The 24,672-nt window shown below is 37.4% G+C and overlaps 1 protein-coding gene across 3 annotated transcripts in view; it reads right to left on the bottom strand.

Annotated features, from left to right (window-relative positions):
* Positions 1-14,439: 14,439 nt before the first annotated feature.
* The window catches only part of SLC25A13 (solute carrier family 25 member 13), a 169,492-nt gene continuing 159,259 nt past the window's right edge, over positions 14,440-24,672 (bottom strand). For 2 of the 3 annotated variants that reach the window (XM_069461362.1, XM_069461364.1), the window contains 3 exons: positions 16,051-16,209; positions 15,866-15,956; positions 14,440-15,596 (listed from right to left, as the gene is read on the bottom strand). In XM_069461362.1, the coding sequence (XP_069317463.1) occupies positions 15,410-15,596; positions 15,866-15,956; positions 16,051-16,209 (437 nt within the window). In that variant the 3' untranslated portion in view covers positions 14,440-15,409. The remainder of the gene's footprint in view (positions 15,597-15,865; positions 15,957-16,050; positions 16,210-24,672) is intronic. The other variant, XM_069461363.1, reaches the window with a different exon arrangement.

Here is a 24,672-nt window from a genome sequence, read left to right as displayed (position 1 = left end):
GGTCTTTCGTGGCCCTTTCTAGCAGCCAGTGTTCTGATTTCTATAAAAATAGATTGGTTTTGCCCATTCTTCAACTTTATAAGTGAAGTCATACAATATGTCTCATTTTATGTCTGGATTCTTTTGTTCATTATAATTCTTTTGACATTCATTCACATGCCAAGTGTTTCACTAATATGTTCCTTTTCCTTGCTGACTAGTATTCCATTTTGCAATTATATTGCAATTTGTTTATTTATTCACCAGTTGAGCATCAGTGCTCTTTCCACTTTTAGGCATTTTTGTCAAACATTAATATGAATATTACTGTACAATTCTTTTTACAGGTGTATGTTTTCTTAGATAAATATGAGTGGAATTTCTGGATCATACTACAAGTCTGTTCAATTTAGAAACTTCAGAAGAGTTTGAAGAGTATAATAGTTGTAGCATTTTGCATTCCCACTAACAAAGCATCGGTGTTCTAATTATTCTGCAGCTTCTCTGATATTTGGTGTTATTGGTCTTTTTTATTTTAGCCATTCTGGTGAGTATGACGTGGTATCCAGCTGTGGTTTTAGTGTGCATATGCTTGATGACTAACGATTCTGAGCACCTTTCCATGTGTTTATTGACCATTTTTGTACATTATAATATATCTTCTTTTGTGAAATATCTGTTCAAATATTTTGGCCACTTATAAGTTATTTCTTTTTGTTATAAATAAGATCATAATATTTGTATTATTAATTTAGAGAAGTTCTTTATATATTCTGGGTATAATTCCTTTGTCAGATATGTATTACAAATATTTTCCCCAGTTTATGGTGTAGAATTTCATTTCCTTAATAGCATATTTTAATTTGCAAAAGTTTTAAATTTTGTTGAAGTCTAATTTATCAATTTTTATCATTTATGCTTGAGATTTTAAGATCCTTTCCAGTAAATCTTTGTCACAGGTCACAAAAATGTTGTCTTATGTTTCCTTCCTCCCTCCTTCCCTCCCTTCCTTCCTTCCCTTTCTTTCTTTTTTTTTTGAGACAGAGTCTCGCTCTGTCACCTGGGCTAGAGTGCCATGGCATCAGCCTAGCTCACAGTAACCTCAAACTCCTGGGCTCGAATGACCCTCCTGCCTCAGCCTCTCAAGTAGCTGGGACTATAGGCATGCACCACCACACCCAGCTAATTTTTTCTATTTTTAGTAGAGATGGGGTCTGGCTCTTGCTCAGGCTGGTCTTGAACTCCTGACCTCAAGTGATCCTCCTGTCTTGGCCTCCCAGTGTGCTAGGATTACAGGTGTGAGCCACCACACCCAGCCTGTTTTATGTTTTCTTCTGTACATTTTATTGTTTTAGTTTACATTTAGGTCTATAATGGATCTTAAATTAATTTTTGTGTATGTAATGAGGTAATGGTTGAGACTGATTTTGATTTTTCAGCTGGGCACGGTGGCTTATGCCCCCCATCTCTACAAAAACAAAAAATTTAGCCAGCTGTGGAGACATGCATCTGTAGTCTCAGCTATTTGGGAGGCTAAGGCAGGAGGACTGCTTGAGCCCATGTGTTAGAGGTTACATTGAGCTGTGATCATGTCACTACCCTCCAGCCTGGGTGAAAGAGTGAGACTTTGTCTCAAAAATAAAAGATTTTTTTTTTCTTTTAATCTATGGATATTCAGCTATTCTGGCAATATTTGTTGAAGAGATTATTTTCTTTTGTTCATTAAATTAAGTTAGCATCCTTGGAAAAAAAGTCAATTGACTATATATGCATATGCATATTTATGGACCCTCTATTATATTTCACTGATAGATTTGTCTATCTTTATATAATATCACACTGTCTTGGTTGCAATAGCTTTACATTGAGTCTTGAAATCAGGTATTGTAAGTACTCCAACCTTGTTCATTTTGAAAGATCGTTTTAACTATTCTAGGTGTTCTGTCTTTGCACATGAATTTTAGAATCATTATGGAGTTCTTTTTAAAAAGCATACTGCTTGGATTTTGATTGGGATTTCATTGACTCTATGTGTCAACTTAGGAGAATAGACATATTAATGCTGAGTCTTCCAATCCATGAACACGGTATATGTTTCCATTTATTAAGTCTTCTTTCATTTAGTTCACCAATGTTTTCAGTATATATGTTGTGCACATCTTTCTGTCAATTTATTCCTATATGAATCTAATTTTTTATTCTGCGGTGAATCTAATTTTTTATTGTTATTGTTTTTAAATTTTATTTTCTAAAATTTTTTTGCTAGTTTGTAACAATAAAGTTTATTTTTATATATTGATTTTATATTTTGCAACATTGTTAAATATTATTATTTAGATTTTGTAGATCCCATTGGCTACTATGTATACAACCATGCCATCTGAGATTAACGAAAACTTCTTCCTTTCCAATCTTTATCTTTTTTCTGTCTCCTTTCCCTTTCTTTCTTTTTTTCTTTGCCTTACAGCACTACCTAGGACTTCCAGCTCAATGTTGTATTGAAGAGATGTGAGCAGACGTCCTTACCTTGTTAGTATCAAAGAGTTTCAATGTTTTGCCATTATCAGATGGAGAAAATTCTTTTCTATTCTTAGATTGTTGAGAGGCATTGTCATCAGCAAATGCTGAGTTTTATCCTATCCTTCTTTTCTGAATCTATTGATATGATCATATAAATTTTCTCCTTTATTATGATAATGAGAATTATACCAGTTGACTTCTTTTTAATGGTAATCCAACCTTGCCATCCTGAGATTAACATCATTTGGCCAATATATATTTTTTAAATCTATTGCTAGATTACATTTGCTAATAAGTTCATGAGGGTTTTCCCATCATTATTTCTTAGAAATACTGTTTTGTTAATTTCTATTTTTATAATGTCTTTGTCAGGTTTTAGTAACAGGGTTATGCTCACATTATGAGTTGAGAAGTGTTTCAACCCCTCTATTTTGTGAGAGTATAGTATTGATATTATGCTTCCATAAACGTTTGATGAAATTCACTACTGAAGCCATCTGGCCCTGGAGTTTTATTTGTAGGAAGGTTTTCAGTAACAAATGCATTTGTTTAATAAAAATAGGGTATGTAGACTTTTTTATTTCTTTTTAGTTCATTTTGGTAAGTTGTTTTTTGTAAGTTGTATTTTTCAAGAAATGCATCCATTTAATTTAAGTTGTCAAATTTATTAGCATAAAGTTGTTCATACTATCCACTTATTACCTTTTAATGTACACAGAATCATAATAATGTCTCCTTTTTAACTCTTGATGTTGGTAATTTGTATTTTCTTTAAAAAAAAAAATCTCTCCAGGAGAGTTATCAGTTTTATTAATCTGTTCAAAGGACAAGCTTTTAGAGTTATTGTTTTTCTCTATTGTTTGTTCACTTTTTCTTCCTTCTGCTGTGGGTTTAATTCGCTTTTCTTTTTCTTACTTCCTAAAGTAGAAATTTAGATCATTGATTGTAAACACTTCTTTTTTCTAATATAGGCCTTTGAAGTTATAAAAATCACTCTTAGTACTGCTTCTATTATATTTCACAAATTTTGATATGTTGTGTTTTCATAATCATTCTGTTCAAAATATTTTCTAACTTCCATTGTAATATATTATTTGACCTATGGGTTTTTTAGAAGTGTGTTGTTTAACTTCCAAATATTTGGAAAGCTTTACAGATATCATTGTTTTTATTTCTACCTTGATTCTGCTTGGTAAGAAAACATACAGAATAAGAAATACCTTGTATTTCAAATCCTTGGAAACGTATTAAGATTTCTTTTTATGGACTAGCATGTGGTCTAGCTTGGTAAATGTTCCATGCATACTTAAAAAGAATGTGAATTTTTCAGATGTTGGATATTTGGTTCTATAAATGTGTTATATTTCCTACATGTTCTGTCAATTCTTGTGAGGGTGATGTTAAAGTACCAAACTGTGGTTGTGAATTTGTCTAGTTACTCCTTTAGCTCTCTCCATTTTTATTCATACATTCTGAAGCTCTGTTACTACATACATGTTTAGGTTATTATATCTTCCTGATGAATTGCCCTTTTATGATTACGAAATCTCCTTCTAGTGTCCTTGTATCTTAGCCTGAAGGACTCCCAATAGCATTTGTTACAGGACAGGTATGTTAGTGACAAACTTTCAATTTTTGCTTCTCTAAGAATGTTATAATTTCTCCTTCATTTTTGAAGAATGGTTTTATCAGAAATGGAACTTTTCACTGTTAGTATTTTTTTTTTTCCTTTCAGCCCTTTGAATAGTTCATCCCACTGCCTTCTGGCCTCCATCGTTTCTGATGAGAAATCAACTGTATTGAGGATCCCTTGGATGTGATGAGTTGCTCTTCTCTGGCTGCTTTATTCTCAACCTTTTTACCTTTTATTTCTTTTCGTTATATTATCGCACTGGCTAGGTTGTTCAGTCTTTTACATAAAGTATGAAATAAGTTGTAGGTTTTTGTAGATACCATTTATCAGGTTACGTTTCCATTTATTTCTGGTATGTGAGACTTTTAAAAAGAGTCGTGTTGAATTTTTTCAAATATCTCTGCTGAATCCAATTTAAACAATCAAGATTTTTCTTTTTAATTAGTATAATACACTAATTGTTTTTGAGTGTTATGCTTAACTTACCTTCCTGTGATGAACCTATTTGGGCATAATGAATTATCCCCTTTATATGCTGTTATATGTTATATGGGTTCAAACTGCTAAATTTTTTTTTTTTTTTTTGAGACAGAGTCTCACTCTGTCACCCAGGCTAGAGTGCCGTGGCGTCAGCCTAGCTCATGGCAACCTCAAACTCCTGGGCTCAAGCAATCCTCCTGCCTCAGCCTCCTGACTAGCTGGGACTACAGGCATGTGCCACCATGCCCGGCTAATTTTTCTATATATATTTTTAGCTGTCCATATAATTTCTTTCTATTTTCAGTAGAGATAGGGTCTCGCTCTTGCTCAGGCTGATCTCAAACTCCTGAGCTCAAACAATCCGCCCATCTCGGCCTCCCAGAGTGCTAGGATTACAGGCGTGAGCCACCGCGCCTGGCCTAAACTGCTAAATTTTTAAAAGGATATTTCTGTTTCTGTTCAAAAAGGGGTATTGGTCTATAGTTTTGGTTTTTTCCTTGTAATTTCTTTACATGATTTTGATATTGTGGTAACTCTTTGTAAGAGGAGTTGGGAAGTAATACCTCCCCTTCTATTTCCAATAAGATTTTTGTAGAATTTTAATTATTTCTTCTTTAAATATTTGGTAGAAATCAACAGCAAAGGCATGTTGGCTTGGATTTTTCTTTGGGTAAGATTTTTAACTAAGAATTCAATTACTTAAATACAAGTATTCACAATATCTCTTTTTCTTTAGTATGACTTTGCTAGTATATATCTTTTGAGGAATCGATTTTATCTACATTGTTTCATTTATTAGCATAAATTTGTTCATAACATTCCACTTTACTACCTGTAGAGTCTGTAGTAATGTCCCTGCTTTAATTTCTGATATTGATGATGTTTTTGTTTTCTTTTTCTCCCCCTGATAGTCTGCCTAGAGGTTTTTCAATTTTATTGAACTTTTCAAAGAATCAGATTTTGGTTTTATTGTTTTTCTTCATTGTTTTCCTGTATTCTATTTCATTGACTTCTGTTCTTTATTATTTTTTATCTTTTGCATCTTTAGCATTTAATTTGTTTTTCTTTTTCTAGTTTGTTGAGGTGAAAGGTTATATAATTGATTAGAGACCTTTTATCTTTTAATGTAAGCACTTAATTATATACATTTTCTCCAAGCACCTATAACTGCATTGGAAACATTTTGATATGCTGTGTTTTCATTTTCATTCAGTTCAGAATATTTCCTAATAGTCCTTGTGACGTCTTCTTTGACTCATGAGTTGTATAGAAGTATATTGCTTATTTTTCAAATACATGGGGAATTTCCAAATATCTTTCAGTTATTGATTTCCAGATTGATTCTATTATAATCAGAGAATCTAATGTATATTATTTCAATTTTTTAAAATTTATTGAGACTAGTTTTATGGCCCATATTACAGGTAACCTTGATGAAATTTTATTTGTACTCAAGAGCAATGTGTATTCTACTGTTGTTGGGTAGAGTGTTCTAAATGTGAATTAGGTCAATTATTTGATAAATTTGTTTAAGTCTTCTATATTCTACTGAATATACTTTACCTTAAGGTAATAGTATACCATTTTATGTATAGTGTAAGAGCGTTTTGACAGTATACTTCCAATTCCCCCTTTTCTTCTTTGTGCTATTTTTGTTGTACATTTTACTGCTATGTAGGCTACAAATTTCACAATACATCATTATTAGTTTTGCTTTAAAGAGTCAATTATTTTTAAAGAAATTTTAAAATAAGAAAAAGTTGTTTTTAAAAAATTGCCTATATATTTCCCACTCTGACACTCTTCATTTCTTTGTATGAATCTAAATTTTCATCTGCTATTACTTCCTTCTGCCTCAGGACCTATCTTTAACATTTCTTTAACGTAATTTACCAGCAATATGAATTCTCTTTACATCTTACTTTGCCTCCATTTTTAAAAGATATTTTCACTGAGTATGTATTTCTTGGTTGACAGTGGTTTTCAACGTCTTAAAGATGTCACCCCATTGTTTTCTACTTTATATAGTGAGGGGAAAATGCAGGTTCCCACCACATATCAGAAACACTGTTTTGCTAGCCTGGAGTGCTCAGCAAGATTGTTACAAAGTAGACGAGGCAGGTACCAACGTAACCACTGAGCCCAGGAAAAGTGCTCAGCACTTTCTTGGGTGCCCCAGCACTTTCTTGCCTTGAGAAATGGGCAGCACAGACCCACCCTGTCTGCTTTAGAGCTGCTTTGGCTGTCCTATAATGCCCTTTAGCTAATTGTAATACTAAAATCCCTACCTGGTGGAAAATTGTAATATCATTAACATAGTATGGGTTGCATGACAGCTTATGATGATGGTACTGCACCTGTGTGATTTGTTTCACTGTGAACAAGCAAAGATACACTGTAAAAATGTTGCACCATTACTCACTGGGAAGAGATTTAAAGCAGCACCACAGGGTGGGCAAATGTGGATTTTGCACGTAAGAAAGCTCCCGTGAAAGAAACTCCTGTGCTACCCAGGAGCAAGCACCCTAGTAAGCAACCTCTAATAAACTCATTTAACTCACCAAGCTAGACTTGTTGAAGTCATTCTTTGGTCTCTTGGTTTCCACTCAGTTTGGGGGGTGGTTTTTCTATACTGTCCTAGAAGTTTCCCAAAATATATAGTTTCCAACTAGAAATCTTCTCTTATTATCATTTTTCTCTGCAGGTTATAGGGCCTTTTTCGCCTGGCCACTTTTAAGATTTTCTGTTTATCACTGATTTTTGTCATTTTCATTATGTTGTACTTTGGTATAGTTTTCTTCATATTTGTTTTGCTCGTGGTGCAATGAGCTTCGTGGATTTGTAGGTATATAGTTTTTCTTAAATTTAGAAATATTTCAGCTGCTACTTCTTTATTCTTTCTGCTCTTTCTTTTTCTGGGATACACATATCTTATCCTGGTTGATATTGTCTCCAAATTTAAGAATTTTTTTTCATTTTCTGCTTCATTTTATACAACTTGCTGTGCCTTCAAGTTCACTAATTTCACTCCTGCAGTGTCTAATATAGACCCATTCAGCTTATTTTTCATTTCAGATATTATAATTTTCATTGTGTCTTTTCTTCCATTTATCTACATTTAATGTTTCCCCCTACCTTCTTGACTATATGGATTATTTATAATTGTTGTCCTACTGACCTTTGACAGGTTTCATCACCTGTCATTTTGGGGGCTGTTTCTATAGATTGATTTTTCACTTTTTTATGGTTCATATTTTTCACTTATTTTTATGATTGGTGGTTTTTTGTTAGATCTTAGACATTGTGAATTTTGCCTTGTACTTTGTGAGGCTTTGTTGTGTTCTTTTCAGTAGTATTGAATTTTGTTCTGACAAGCAGTCACATTGCTAGGAATTGTGGGTCCTTGTAAGGCTTGTTTTTAAGCTTTAAGGGCACAGCAGTCTTTACTGGAGGACTAGTTTAGCTTTATTCACAATGCGACACTCTTCTGAGGATTCTACCTGATGTTCTATGTATTATGAGGACTTTCCACTCTGGCTGATGAGAACTATTTCCCCTCTGTGAGCTCCAGAATTTTTCTGCTTCCTCCTTTCCAGTGGTTCTTTCCCAAGCCTTGAATAATTTCCTCTCACAAATAAAAAAAATCAGTACTTGGCCAAAGACTTGAGAACTCTCGGAAAAACTCCAGAGCTTTCTCTAGGAGCAGCTCCCTCCTATTTGGTACATTGTCTTACAAATTCTTATGTCCATCTCTTAAATTTGGGGGCACTGCTGCTGGGCTCTGTTTGGGTTCTTTCCTGCACAGGAGTTGGAAACTGCTTCCAGACAGGAATCTGGGGCAATGGTAGCCCTCACCTTGTTTGCTTCCTTTCTTTCAGAGTTTGCCTCATATCCAATGTTTGAAAAACATTGTATCATATACTTTTGTTCAGTTTTCTAGTTTTCCCCACTATTTCATCATGGCCAGAAGCAGAAATCTCCAAAAGGTATAATTTTTAAGGCAGGAAAAAGTAAACTAGAGTTGGATGTCTACGGAAGCCAAAGCATTTATTTAATGTTTACTTTGGGGCTTTGATGATACATTGCTATGGTTTCTTTTGAAATTCATTTTAAATAAGCTTTAAAATAAAAGATAGCAGTTATCCTTTAAGTTCAACTTATGCCAAATACCATTATTATAATTTTTAATAACTTAGGTATATGGGGTATTAGAAGGCTGTTATTAGATCAAATCAAGACACTTTCTAAATTGAATAAAAGGAAAGAATACCATGCTTAACTTCAAGTACCAAAAAAAAAAAAAATACAGAATTGATGGTTTCTCTACATTCATTCTCACATACGCAAAATATTTAAAAAAAGAAAGAAAGAAAAAAATCACCTACTATGTAAGTAGGGGTTAAAAGGTAACTTGAAGTTTCAGGTTCAAGTGTGACCTGTTTCCTCATTTAGGAAGAATGAGGTACATATACTATTGAGTGGGACAGGACAAAGGCTGAGATTAAAAATCTGGAGAAATCTCTACTTTCCCTAGCAATAACATTCAATAAACATTGGCTTCACTTTTATCTTCAGAAGAAAAAATAAATGCCTGTTTCAATTTTCTTCATGCCCAACTTTTCATTTTTTGTGATTTTACTATAACACAATATAAGCCTTTTATAACACTGGAACTAGCCCAAATGAAGAGTTTTTCCTTAAAAATAGCCTCTTACATGGAGCAGCTAATTATCAGAAGACATACATTCTCAAATTGATAAAGCATATCTCTCTACTTAAAACTTATACAGGTAAATTCTGCTTCAAAACAGAAATCCACACACTCAAATAGACCATTCTTTTGAAAATAGAGTGAGAATATGACATATTGGGTTTTTTTAAAGAAATTTTGGCCAGAAAGAAAATGCTATAAATTTTTGATGTGGGTCAGTAATCCGCTCTCATTTATGTAAGAATGGGGCAGACAGTGGCCAAGTGCAGGGGTAGACAACCTCGCCTTTAACTTTAGGGGTAGCAGGAAACTTGTTGGGAATATAGAGTAAGACTTTTCCACCATTAGCATCGATGGAGAGTTCATGTCCAAAAGTAATTCCAGCAAATCCCACATTCTATAAACTGTCCTCATTCCCTCCAGACACACTTTGAGGCCAAGTCCCCATAGATATTTACTTTTAACTTGGTTTTCCATTATTTCCAGCTTTTGTTGAAGAACGGCATTTTCTAATTATAGTAGAGATTTTTAAGATGGTCCAGTCGAGTTTGCATCATATCACGTTGCACTGTAACAGTTTGTAAATTTACCTCTGCTTTTTCCACATTACCTTCCCATTTTACACCCATGGGGCAAATGCTTCAAGTTTACCTTAATCCTTGCTTTACTGACTTTAATAGGCTGTAAAATAGTTTAGAAGGAACCTCAAAAGGATTGTCAGGATTCACCTGGTCCAGGCCCTGGAATTCTTTGAGGTAGCAAAGGCACGTCCTATGGTAAATAACCAGACATCACCTTTCCCTTCTGCTCTAAGCTAGAATGATAGAGCTGATATTGAGGACTGGGGACAATAAGAAATCCTGGGCAAAGACTGTCACAAGAACTTTATCAGTGTAGAGTTTTGAGAAATCCCTGTAGGGAGACCAGGCTGCCACGAGACCTGCCTTCAGATCTGCAGTCCACTCGCTAGCTGAGCGGCTGTGGGCAAGGAACTTAAGTCTTGGTTTCTCCATTTTTAGCCTGAGGAAAAGGACAGTACTTACCTTAAACGTGGTTAAGTAGCTTAAATGAGATCATGCCTGGCATGTGATAGCTCATAGTTAATTAATCCTTACCGGCCAAAGGATTCTGGGGTAGGGGCAGAATTACTTGCTTCTTTCTCATTTGAAAGCAGCCCCCAAAAGAGACCACAGCAAGAGCTGGGCTAGGTTGCTAAGGACGGTGAGGGTGGTGATAGGAAATAAGGAAGAATGTTTTCATCAGTCTTTTTTCTTCAAGCTACATTTCCCACTTTATAGGACAGACCATAGCATGCTTGCACAAGTATGTTGTGAGAGCTTGAGTCTATTTTAAAGTCACCTTAAGAACCGCTCCACGGCAAAACAAAGCATCCTCCTCCCAAGGGCTGGAGCCCTGTCCAAAGCAGCGGTGGGCACTGGAGCCTTGGTGGCCAGCCCAGTCTCCTGTGTCTGTCACCCAGGAGAAGTGAGCCTCAGACAAGCACAATTATTGCGTCTTCTTAATTTTCCTTCTAAAGTTATTTGAGGGGACTGTGGTTTTGCCTTCAGCAAAACCCCCTTAACAGCCGGGAATCTAAAAGCAAACAACATTATTTTATTAGGTTACCCCAGCAGATGAAAGCAGAGTGTTCCATTTGGACTCTTTTTGGAGTCAATTAATGCATTAGCTAAAAACAAACCCTCCTAAAAGAGAGTTCCCATTGTTTTCCGCAGCTTCTAAGGGAATGTTTGAGAAACAGAGAGAACGAGCTGTAAACAGGTAATACGTTCATTGATAAGAAAAACTAATATAATAATACATCTCAACCCTGATGTAAAACGCATCTCAAAAGATGTGATTTTTTTAAAGCTTTATTTTTAACATTGACCAGGGAATTTAAATTTATCTTATAGTTTATGTGATCATTCTTGACTCAAAGTATCCAACTAATTAAAACCAATTTTAAATAGCTGTGGTTGTTTTACTAAAAGATTTATTTATGACTTCTAAAATGAGTGATCAGTACATAAGATTGTGATTGTTTTCAGTTATGGTTTTTAACTCCAGCAGCAGAAAAGATCTGTAAAGTAGGAAAATAGTGGAGATTGCTCATTGGGGGAAAAATACATTTCTCAAAAATCTATCCATCCATCTATCCTTCAAAATAATAACTAAGAGCCTACTAAGAGAATCAAAGACACAACCCCTACCCTTGTGGAGCCCAGTCTGGACTTTCAAACTGAAGACTGCCGATGTTTGAAAAGACAGAGGTGATGATGCTGTTAGATGCCTCAGACTTTAAAATGAAGCAGTGAATCCCGTGTGGTCTTCACAACCCTAGGAAGTCCTTGGTGAGGGTCATTCCCCCACAGGTAAAATAAAAGGCGCACACCCCTTTGTAGGCAGGACCATTTGTGGAAAGAACATTTCACTGCTTTGGACCAGGGAATGTATCTTTAAAAAAAATCTTTGGAAAAATCCACATCCTGAAAGCGTTTCATTACCCTGAATTTAAAATGGGATTTTGCTCAGTGGCAAGGATATAAATTCATCCCCATAAGTCTGCCTTCTGCAGTAAAAGGCACACGATGGCTTTCAGGGACGGTTTATCTGGAAGGCTTTTGATAAAGGGGCCATAAGACAGGGTTCATCACATTCTGTTATTGGAGAGCTCTCTCCCTCCACCTGAAGAATTCCAGCATAACTTGCATTCTGAATACTTAGCTGGAGGAGAATACAAACAGTTTCAGGCATAATTTGTTCCCGTTTTTTATTCCCCACTCACTGTGCTATGTGCTGTTAAACATTTCCAGGAGACTGTCAAAATGTAAGCATCCTGAGGTTTACATAGGCCACACCATTAAATAACATATAAGCACAAAATTTTAAACATTGTTTTCCAGCAATGGTAAATATTTTAGCTAAGTAAAAGCTGAAGCTTGAGATGCAATAAGCATTTAAATGACTTCTTTCTGTGCCAGAAATCTTATTTTCTCCTGTGCGACCCTGGCTGCTGGGATTAAGGCGACCCCAGGGAGCTCAGCAAATGGTTGTGGGTTATGAGGTGTAGCAGGAGCTTGGCGACAGCGTGCCACCCAGCCTCAAGAAACCCAGCCACGACTGGAACCCAAGAATCAGTGTGTTCACTTTGTGGTCAGCTTCACATTTTTTCCCCTCCTTGGAAAAAAAAAGCTGCTATGAAAGTCAGGCCCCTCTCCCAGCCCCCCAAGTAATCACGAGGTGGACCAAGAACAGAGCAGAAAGACTCCTGGGTTGGCGGAGCTGGGGAGCCTGGCCCCGGCACGGACAGCAGCCACTCCACTGTGGAGAATGACAACGATGATGACAACAGATTGTGCTGTCACTTCAGGAAGAAGGGAAACCCAGAACAAATTTTACAGTGGTTTTCACCACAGTGATTGCAGTCCTATTCAAGGCATGTCACAGGCATGCCACCCACCGAGCAGAACTCAGATGGAAATTAGGCTTCCTTCAAAGTCTCCCAAGTCACCGCCTATCCCCAAACAGAATAAGCCAAGGATTTTAAGGAAACACAGACATGTGGGTCCTATCTCCACTGGCTTCCTGGAGTCTCTGGTTTCTTATTCATTAAATAGAATCACCCTCAGCTACTGGTACTTCTATGTGAAGCCGGCATAGATGCTCTCCCATCAAATTCAACAGCTCTTAGAGAAGCAGGCAGGGCAACGCATCATTTATGACTGCAGTCCCCAACCCCTGGGCCATGGACCAGGATAGTTCGTGGCCTGTTAGGAACTGGGCCACACAGCAGGAGGTGATCAGCGGGTCAGAGAGGGAAGCTTCACCTGTATTTACAGCTGCTCTCTACCTCTGGCATCACTGTCTGAGCTCCGCCTCCTGTCAGATCAGTCACTGTCTCCCATCACCTCCACATGGGACTATCTAGTTGCAGGAAAACAAGCTCAGGGCTCCCACTGATTCTGCATTATGGTGAGTTGTAGAATTATTTCATTATATATTACAATGCAATAATAACAGAAATAAAGTGCACAATAAATGTAATGCACTTGAATCATCCTGAAACCATCTCTCACTTCCTCCCAAACCAGTTCGTGGAAAAATTATCTTTCATGAAACCAGTCCCTGTTGCCAAAACGGTTGGGGACTACTGATGAGATTTGGGCTCAGTGCTTTTACCATGAAAATCTGATCTTCCATAAAATTTTAAGCAAGTGAAGAAAAGGAATGCAGAGATTCAAGGATTTTCCTCCATATTCAAAAGACCAAAGCTGGAGTGCTTTGTAATAATAACATCTGAGACATATGTCGAGTTTTATGACCAGTTTTTGAGATTAAAATATATCTATCACTTATCACACTGAATGGGGGAAGGGTTTCCTCTTTGGTTTTATCAAATAGATACGGAAGTGACCAGTCTACATATTTGTCCTATTTCTGGTGAAGATGACAAAGCTCTTCACTCCAAAAAACAAAAACAAACAAAGTAAGACACATATGGTGTTGGCTCTTTCCAATTTTAAACTATAACTTCGAAAGTCAGCCAGCTGGTCTATGGCAACAGAGATTGAGACGTGGCTGTCTGCTATGGAGGGAAACTTCGGGGGCTTGGAATGTTCATACAGACTGCCATGTTCTGTAGCCTCTTTGGGAGCATGATCACAGTGTATTTAGAACAGCCCTAAATTCTGTTCAAGACTTCTTTCCCCAAATCATTTTAGTGCTAGCCAAACACCAGCAAATGTTAGATATAGTGGTATATGTTTTTGGTATGAGCAAGAGTCACATTAGAAAATACAACTGCAATTTCATACCAGTTTTCATGTCCAACTTCCACCGAAACTTTATATGACTTTAATCAACATGATAAGAAATTGCCAAAAGAGCTGGGGATGACTAGAACAAAAGTGTCAGTCTGCTACTGCTTATTTATCTGAGGTTAAATGTAGTTTACTCTCAACCATGGAAATGAGGGAATACATTACTTGAAAGACCATGAGGATATATCTACACCAGTATGAATAAAATCCCCCTCAAAACACAACATATAGTCCAATAATGACAATTATTAATTAGTCACCACATAACATGCACAAGAGCAAACAATTCAATAGCCTTAAAAATAGTTTATTTCCACCTTCACAAACACATGAGCCTCTGACCATTCTGCAAGGCACCACAAATTAAATAAAAACTTATATTAGAATATATTTGTCTTACATGACTCAAGATCAAGTGGATTTTAAAAGCAAATGGGTGCCAATTATAGGGGGTGGCAAGATTAGGGCAGGTAGCAGCAACAGGGTGCACGCATTTTCTACATTGTTTATTGAAATAGGCAGTAATCAGTACATGTGCATTATATGAGTGGTTATTCAAAATTAGCATTTCCAGGAGGGGGACTGCATTTTAGTTTCTCTGTCTATACGATAAAATGCCAAACACACTTTCCTAAAGTGCAAAGACTTTTTACTAGTAGTCCTAGTACCAGTAACAGAATATGATTACTAAACACCTCCAATGTGGTTTTCATTACAAAGAAACATGTTTCACATAAAAGCTTCATAATATAATCCAGAGACAGAATTTGTGCAAGCTTAAAATATGAAGCCTGGCTGGCTATTTCTGATATATATTTTTTTCATTTCTTCCAGTGTTTTTTATTTTTATAAATATGCACCCAGTTTCATACCAGTTTAAACACACATGAAACACTTTGCTCTGAGCACCATGATTGCCTTTTAGTAGCCTCTTTGGGACTATAACCCTACTCCAAGGAAGGGAGTCTTAATTTCTATTCCGACTTGCTCCTTCCTCAAATCATGTTAGTGTTGACCAAATCCCAAAAATTGTCAGATACAAACAAAGGTTTCTGGGCAGAGGCCCAAAGAATAATTATGAATAATTTCACAATGATCTGGTTAAGAAAACACACAGAAAATGAATGATTTCATGTTATAAAAAGCTTCGACTTGAATTTAAACAAGAGATGGACGTGAAAGGAATGAAGCCCTGCTTCCCTCCGAGATGGGCGTCCTTTGCCGCGGTGCCAGCAAATGGACAGCCATCCACTGGGGCTGGGCCTCCTATGGGCCCTCACTGATGCCTCTTGAGGTAGATGCTGATGGCTTGAAGAGAGGTAGGTAAAGTCCGAATTTGTTTTCAATCCCTGCAAATGTGGCAACTGCCAGTTTGTATCCCCCAACGTGATCGGGATTCGGGGCAGGCAGGTTGATCGTGGATTTAGGAACTGGCTCAGATCCCACAGGTTTTCTAAAAGAAGAGAAAATAGAGTAAGAATCTGAGTTTTTGGCTTTATTGCTTTTTTAAACTTCGTAAAAATAACATTCAAAAACTACCAAAATAGGCGACATAAAGGAGTTGCTGCCTTCTAGTCAGTTTCATGTTTCCTTTTGAAATGACCTTGCTAACATGATTTCAACATTTTCTAAATCTTTTCTACTTCCTCGCAGGGACTAGAGACTGATGCACCTTTCTCAATGACAACACAGCATTAGAAGCAGATTTAGTGTGACACTTACACTCCTCCAAAATCAATGTAGAACCACCGCTGTAGCAATTCATAAGTCAACAAAGTTACACCAAACTGGGGTGAGGATCGAAATACACGAGCTTTAAAAAAAATGGGGAAATAATAGATATAATTAGATTTTTTAAAAATTTACCTGATACCAAAAGGTTAGTTAAGACCAAATTATTTCCATACCTCCAGCTCCTTTCCAGAGAGCTTTTGGGCCTTCTTCCCGGAGGATCTTTCTGAAACAGTCTATCACTCCACTGTAAGTGGTCTGGCCAGCCCGGGCAGCCACCTGTAATCTCGTCTTGATAACATCAGCAGGGGTCACTAAAGATGCTGCAGGCATACCTGCAGGAGAGACACAACACCCTCGCAGCATGCTCACCTTCTCACTATATAAAAATAACTGTGCTCTGAACTGCTGGCCGTGGAGAGAAAGTTAAGAATCCGACGTGATAAAATGCCTACTTCGCTGTCCTCTACGGAGAGCACAACCGTGACTGTCCTGTCTGCAGGGATGGTGGCACCTACACACCTCCCCTCCCGACTCTGGTTTCCCTTCTCCCAAACCATCCGGCCTCATGTGTTACATTTCTAGTCTTAAAATCATACTTCAATAGTTTTAAGGAATTATTTATCAATAATATTACTTCAAGTGGGAGAAAGTTATTTTATTTATTTATTTTTTTTGCTTTCCTGTTGAAATAAAAAACTCGCAAAGTTATTAGGTCCGATTTTTCAGAGGTGAAGCTTGTTACGTGTTTCCTCTATGGTTTTCTGCAGCTGTGGCAGTCACAGGAGGTGCCTTCTCTCGCATATTCAGCCACCCCTCCCCCTAGACCCTTACCTCTCCAGTTACACCAGAAAAAGACTTTACTGATAGCTAAAAAAACACCACGGAGAGGAGGGAGTTGGGGAAGAGGGGTGACAGGGGGAGAGGGAGACTCCCACCGATAACACTTCAGCATTCCTTTTTCCTAAGACTGACATCTCCAGAAAAATATTTGACAGAAAGCTTAAAATTTATCCTGGCTGATAATCAATGAAAAAGGAACAACAACAACAAAAAACCCTCCCAAAATTACCAATGGGAAATTTTTCTACAGTCATTTTATCCAAAATGGGGCAGCCCATGTTTAGATTTTTTAAAAGCGAGACTGTATTCAGAAGACACTGTCTCTTATGGTTTTATTACTTTTCCATTATGAACCTATTCCAAACCAAATTGGTCAAATGCAGATGCATAAATCTCCTTTGCTTTTTTTAAGGCTTAATAATTCTGTAAGAATTTCTGTCCAAACCAGCATGGTCTGGCTCACAACTACATCTCATCCTTCTAACAGACAGCTTTAAAGTTTGTGTGTGTGTGTGTGTGTGTGTGTCTTAGTAAATCTGAATACTACATGCTTGCCTTTATATTACTAAAGCAGTATCTTTTCCTTTTCCAAACATTAATCTTAAGTAAGAGTTTTTAAAAATGCATCACAGTTTTGCATGCGAAAAACCTCACTTTATATCCAATGCTTCACTGGATAAGTCATACTAACTTTCCTATTAGTTTGGAGGAATTATTTTAACGTTAAGCCAGGAATTTATCCTGCAACATAATGGAAGGAAACGTGAAAAATGCTTAGAAACCCACTGTGTTCACACCACCGATTTTGTTTTACTTCCTGGTTTAGAAAGAGTTTAGCAAGGCAGTCTGCTTTAGACGTGCAATAAAATTTCCCCCGCAACAGTGGGTAGGCATGTCGGGTGACCGTGAAAGACATGCAAGCAATAGGATGGGTGAAAAGTTCCCTTCAGAGAGGGCAGTTTTCACAAACAGTCCCTTGTTATGAAAAAAGAGAGAAATATTGGGGGTGGGGGGAATAGGTATAAAAACACTGATTAGAAAAATTAAAAAAAAATTAAAAGAAACATATATGCTATTCAGTATATTGTCTGCAAAACAGATTGAAGTTATAGGGATGCTGGAACCAGGGAAACCTGAACATTACTCTCAGCATTGCCATTCTCAGCTCCCATCTCTCCTACGCAGACAGGCTAGGGCCTAGCAGGAAGTGTGGATAGCTCTGCAGACAGGAGATTTGCTAAGTTAACCTACAGAACTGCATCAGGCCGCTCCAGAGCAAGGCCAGGAAAGCAGCCGATACTGGCAAGAGTCTGGCCACTAGAGAGCTGTTGACGTGGGGGGCAGGGCTGGCAAGGACTCCAGGCAGATTTGCCTGGTCTCTCCTGGCTTCCAAAAGGCTAAGACAAGGCCTATCAAGTGGTCTGAGTTCTCTCTGTTCCTAAAGATAGGAGAGCCAGGGGAGACTAGGAGCTGGGGAAGCTTTTTCCAGGTTCCTCAGCAGGAAGGGGACTGGCAGCCTGCCTGACTCTTCAGTGACAAGACAGACCTCTGTGACAGGAGTGATCTGGGGTGCTTCTCAACCAATAAAAAAGTTACAAGACTTCAAGGGGGCTCAGCAACTAGAGAGTAAACGATCATTTACAACGAAAAGAAACTGCGTCTGGGAAAATACAGCTTTGGGGTATGAGTCACATTTAATGTTCATAAATATCCCATTAGTATTTATAAAGAATGTGCTTTTCTGTTTATTGGATACAAAGGTTAGTATCTATTTATTTTGGATCCAGGTAAGAACTTTCAAAATTCCCTTTGCATCCCTGTCTGTGTTATCTACCTAATATGTCAGCTTCTAAGAGCAATGTGATAAAGTTTCTCATTAGGTATGAGAAAATAATCACATCTTCTTCATACTTTTAAGCTGAGATTTTATAAGATAATAATATTATATTGACACTACATAGAGGTTGATGACAATATCTTTGCAGTGAATTTTATCTTTTATAAGTATAAAACATGCTTCTGTTCTGAATGCTATTTTTAAACCCCGGATTCCATTTTGTCTGACGTTCATATTTTGCTGTTCTTGCTTCTTGTTGATATTTGCCTGGGACATATTTTTCAATCTGTTCTTTCAGTCTTTCTATGTCACTGTTTTCCCAAACTTCAGAGGACTAGATTTTCTTTCAAAGCTTGTCTCAAACTGTTTTTACTAGGAGCTTTGAGTCTGTTCACATGATTGCGGCTATTAGACTTCTTTCTGCTGGCCTGTATTTTGCTTTCTATTTTCTTTGCTTCTCGTTCTTTCCCTTTTGAGCCCCCCTTCCCTAAATATATTTATTTAACTGTCACATGCATTTGTTACACAGGTACACGTTTACAGTGTACCATCGATTAGCATCTGCGTCCTCCTCCAGGAAGGTGAGGAACGTGGCACCGTCACTCTCGTCCTCCCTTTCCTTTTCCAGCCTCCCGACAACCCTTCCTCTGTCATAAATACAGAGACCAAAGTCAGTAATAACGGAGACCTACTCACAGGTTTAACTTTTATTTGCTCTGTTTTGTATATCCCACATTTTCCTCCTTCTTAATCACTTTTCACTGGCTTCAGAGAAAGTCTGGAAGGAGAAATATTTGAGTCCTTGCAAGGGAGAAACTAACTTTAGTTTTGCCCTCCCTCCTGAGCGCTGGTGTGTGTGCTGGGGATATGATCACAGTTCAAGGCACCGTCTCCTGGGCATTTTGAAGGCACCCAGTATTGCAGGTGAGAAGACACAAAGCCAATCTTCCATTACTGACTGTTTTCTGTCCTCCTTGCCTTACTGCTGCTCCCTAGGGAACGCCTATGAAGTAGATGTTAGACCCCCTGGATTAACCCTACATGGCTCTTAAATTTTCTCTTACTTTCCATTTCTGTAATATTGCTCCACATTCTAGAGTTTGTTTTTATGACTTTATTTCCCAGATGTCTAACTTGGTCTTTGACCAATATCCATTCTATCGTTTAGAACCATCTCTGGATTTTTAAGTCTGGCAATCCATTTATTAGTTTTCAAGAAAGCTTCCTTAGTGATTATTTCTTTCAAATCTCTCTGAGGACCCTAATTATAGTTCTTACAAGTTCTCTTCTATTCCTTGAAGTGCCTGTTTTCTCTGTAATTCTTCTGATCACTCACCTTGCTGCTCCTTCATGTCCAAGGACCTCTGGCTGTCTACTGATATTCAAGTTCAAAGGATAGCTGATTAGTATCTTCTGTGCAGATGCTGTGGGCGGCTTCTACCCACTCTACGTCTGTTTCGTTTCACCCACAGGTCTCTCTTTGTGAAATGGGTGAGACCTGCTCCCTGGGTGCAAGGGGCCAGGATAGGCTGGCAGGGTAGGGACTTTCCAAACTGCTGAAATGGGGAAAGCTTCACTTTGGAGGCAGGTAGAATTTACTTTATATTCCTCTTGGGAAGAGCTGCCATTAGTTTGTTTTTTTTGTTAGTTTTTTTTCTTTTTGTTGTTGTTGTTGTTTTGTGTTGTGGTAAAGGTCTGGAATTACCTTAAGCCCTGCCTTGCTTTCTTTTCGTTCCTTACTCTTGCCCTCTCCAGGGGAGTGGTTCCTTTCTTTAAAATACAAGCTTTCAACCTGGAGACAACTGTCGCCTGAAGCTCCATATGAAAACCAAGGCAGAGGGCCAAACCCAGCCAGCCTGCAGTAAATGCAGGTCTCTCCCTTTTGTTAATCATTTACCCTAAAACCTCTACCTCCCTTCCAGTCATACTATTGTTCACTCAGAGGTTCTGCTCTTGGTTTAGAATTAGTTTTTCCTGCCAGTGTTTTGGGCTGTGGCAGGGCATCTTTCGGTCCAATTTCAGAGTCGATATGGCTCTGTTTCCTATCTGCTGAAGGCTGTTGCTAACATCTGCTAGTGACAAGATGACATTTTAAAAAATGTATTTCCTGACATTTTAAGGTATCTGGGAGAAAAGAAGAGATTGATTAAAATGTTCAGGCCATTACCTTGATCCAATCTCTCCTATACTTTTTTCTTTTTAAGGATCTAAGAATTGCTTTTAAATTGTCTTAAGCTTTATGTCCACACAATTAACAAATTTGTGCCAATAGTACTCCTCTCCTAGCACATACGTTCTAATATGTTCACAAAAGCACCATGATCAGTCACACATATATAACACCTCCATTTCTGTGTACTGAACAACTTTTAAAGATATGAATTTCAACTTAATCTAAGCTGATTAACTCAAAGGCAAGACCATTACTACAATTTGACTTGTTCCTCTATCTTTTTACTCTGATAATAAAAATCATCTGGTCTGATAGATAGATCACTCTATAAAATTTGAGAAGTATTAGATCTTTTGATATTATCAAAAGTTGTATTGAAATGTCTTTCATTAATTAACAAGCACCTGGTGAGGGAATTGAAATTTGGTTTCTTAATTTCAGGCTCCTACGTCAGTCCTCACCCTCTGACAAGCTGAGGTACTTTGGCCAATGAACATAAATTCAAACACTGTAGTTCTACTCTAACCTGTGAAATAATGGAGTAGATATTCCAGCATTTAAAGATACTCCCAGTTTATAACTAGATACATAAATCTAAAAAAAAAAAATCAATATTCTCTAGGTTGAGATACCAATAACCACTTCTGTAAAAAGCTGCATATTACTGAAACAATCTAATTTCAAGACTAATCAAATTTTTGCAAAGAAAAAAGTGAGCTAGCATTAACTGAATAACTGGAATTACTATCAAAACTATTACTATCAAATGATCATATTCATTTAATCACAGGTCCACCTTATTTATCTTAGGGCTGTTCAACAATAAATATATGTACTCTACATAAGAGATCAATTTGAATCTGGTACATACGTCATGAGATACTGCTGCTTTATAATAAATTAGTGGCCGACGACTATTCATTGTGGTTGCCGGAAGCTCCATATAAAAAGAAGGAGTTTTATATTTTGAAAGAAGCTTTTCTCCTTTCTTCCTGATGACAGCAAAGATCACTTTTGCCCTGGGACAGACTTCCTGGGATTCTCCGCACCCAGTGTGTTCTCTCCCCAGCAAATGCCTTTGCTCTTAATGGTATCCACAAAGGGAAAGTGGGGGCCTGGTCTGTCCTCCACCCAGCAGCCCACACAGGTCTGGTGCACTTGTGTGCTCACTGCCATTCTTGATGGTGTTGTCCTGGGCACAGTTCCACACAAAATTCCCCCTGCCCTTCTCCACGCTGGACTCAGCTCTCTGCTCGAGCAGCCAGCGGCTGGTTGCTCTGCTTCCTCCCACGACGGCAGTAGTTAACTGCTTATCGCTGGACACCATTTTTGGTTGTCTTACAACAAAATACATTACTGATCTTTCTTATTCATTCTAATACATTTTTTAGGCATTTTAATTTGGATTTTTAGGTGAACAATCATTTGTAAATAACGACTGCTTCCTTTCTTCTTTTCTAATGTTTAAGCCTCTGATGTCGTCTTATTTTACCACACTGACTGAAACCTCCAAAATAAGACAGGATAACAAAGATGAGAGAGACATCCTTGTCTTATTTCTAACTTTAATTAGAATGGTAGTTCTGACATTCACCATTGGCTTCTGATATCTGTTATTAAATCAACAAGTAGCTTAATTGACATTACATAGTTTTTTGTAGATGTGTAGAATATACAAGGCCATCAAGCGTTGTGGCTGATCCACAGTGTGAGGACTAAGACCAATATGACACTGTGTCTTGTATTATCCCACGGGAGAAAGTATGTGAGACCAGCTGCTCCCAACCCACACCTGTTCTCCAATTCACAGAAACCACGAGATAATAAATATTTGTTGTTTTAAGCTGATAAGTGTTGGCATAATTTGGTATCCAGCAATAGATAACTAATACAGAAGGTATCTGGAAAGACAACAGGATGACTACGGGGTTAAAATAACAGCACCATCGGGATGTCAACTACTTGCAACTTTCAAGAATAATGTGTCAATACCTTAAACACTATCATACTTTTTAACCAACAAATTCACTTCAGAGAATCTGTTTCTCTAAAAAAAAAAAAAAAAACTGATCCAAAATGGGAGAAAAGCCTTTAAGCACAAAGATTTTTTTTAACACTACTATTTAAAATTTTTTGAAAATCATGTGTTTAATATTGAGGGATATATAAGTATGCAGCAATTAGAAGCTATTTAATGTCCAGAAAGTTTTAAATGATACATAATAAAATTACTATTATAGAATATTTTTGAATACTTATTATATGCCAGGCACTATCTTTGTTTTTCTCTTTTACATTTTTTTTAGAAACGGGATCTTGGCTCTGTTGCCTAGCCTGGCTTTGAACTACTGGGCTCAACTGATCCTCCCGCCTCAGCTGGGATTAAGGGCACGCCTGGTGGCTAGATCATCTGTTAATTCACTTAATCCCTATAATAATCTTGTGAGACTAAGACTATTCTTATCCCCATATATATGGAGAAACAGGCAGAGAGAGATTAAATAACTTGTGCAGGTCATACAGTTCTAAGTGGGGAAACTGGAATTTGAACCTGAGTAGACTGACCCCACAATCCATCCACTACTGAATTTGCTATGATGGCTAACAATGCTTAAGACACAATATTAAGTGAACACTACACACACACAGTGTGATTGCAAATCTTACCATAGAAGGGGGAATATTAGCAAAAATGTTAAATAGCAATTATCTTAGAGTAGTGGACAATATTTTCTTATTTACCCTTTGTAGTACTTCCCAAATATTTTACAATGAGCAATATTACTTTCATAATGATAAAAAGATAATAAAGAAAGAAAATAAGCCTTAAAAGACAAAAATAACAACAACAAAAAAACCTCACCAGTCATTTCTATGCTCTGGTAGCATGGATTACCTAGGAAACTCCTACCCAGAAATGAAATCACTTCTGGGTACTCATTTTCTTCAAGAGAAGAGTTAAAGACAATATTTCTTGTGGAATGAAGAAAATGAGGCTTAGGAAAGCATCCTAGACCTTGATCTGAGCTCTACTCTTATCTTCAAATTTCACAACTGGCTTTTGGAGTGATTCACTGACAGATTCTTTTGGATTCATTATCATACTGGCTAACATTTATTGAGCATTTACTATATGCTGGGCACTATGCTAAGTCCTTCACATGGATGCTCTCATTTGAGACTCACAACCACACTCTGTGGCCGGTACAATTATGATCTCCATTTACAGGTGAGGAAAACAAAGCTTAGGAGAATTCAAGTAACTTGTTCAAAGTCACACACTAATAAGTGGTACCCAGTTCTCCTCCTCAAGTCCTATCTTATTTCAAATAAGTAATTTGAAATAAATTATAAACTTTTGGTTCAAAAATTTTTCTCATGTATACATAGGAGAAATGACTTACAGAGGGCACAGTGAGTCAATGGCCAAGTAGGAATTAAAACTGGGAATTCTATAGTCTTGAAATCATGATTTCTTGATGTAGGTTTAGTGGTCTCTCCATGCTACTCATACAACTAAGGTCCATAAGCAGCCAGGAAAGAAAAACCCTGTCTCCTACACCAATGTCATTGCTTTTGAAGAAAAGGGATTCAGTAATAACTAAAGAGGAACTATATAGGTTCTGTCTCCAGGGGTTCCCAAGGCTACTGCCAGGGTGGGTGGAGTGTGCACAAAATAGCAAACAACTTCTCAAAGCTGGGAGATGTTCTCATGCTGTCTTTGGGAATAGCCTGGAGACTTTAGCCACATACCTGATGAGAATAACACTTGTATCAAAAATGTTTGAACCTAGGCATCCCGGGACTGCCTTAGGGTTTGTTAACTCATTAAATGTGTGTCACCACCTGGAGAGCTAATCTAGACTGTTCCAGCCTTTAGAGTCCCTGCGCAAGGAGGAGCATCAAAGAATGAACTGATTCCTGCTGTGGCTATTTTTTTTTTCT

The sequence above is a fragment of the Eulemur rufifrons genome, chromosome 29 (assembly GCF_041146395.1).
Source record: "Eulemur rufifrons isolate Redbay chromosome 29, OSU_ERuf_1, whole genome shotgun sequence".
In the NCBI taxonomy this organism is placed as follows: domain Eukaryota; kingdom Metazoa; phylum Chordata; class Mammalia; order Primates; family Lemuridae; genus Eulemur; species Eulemur rufifrons.
This window is presented reverse-complemented; position numbering and strand designations above follow the sequence as displayed.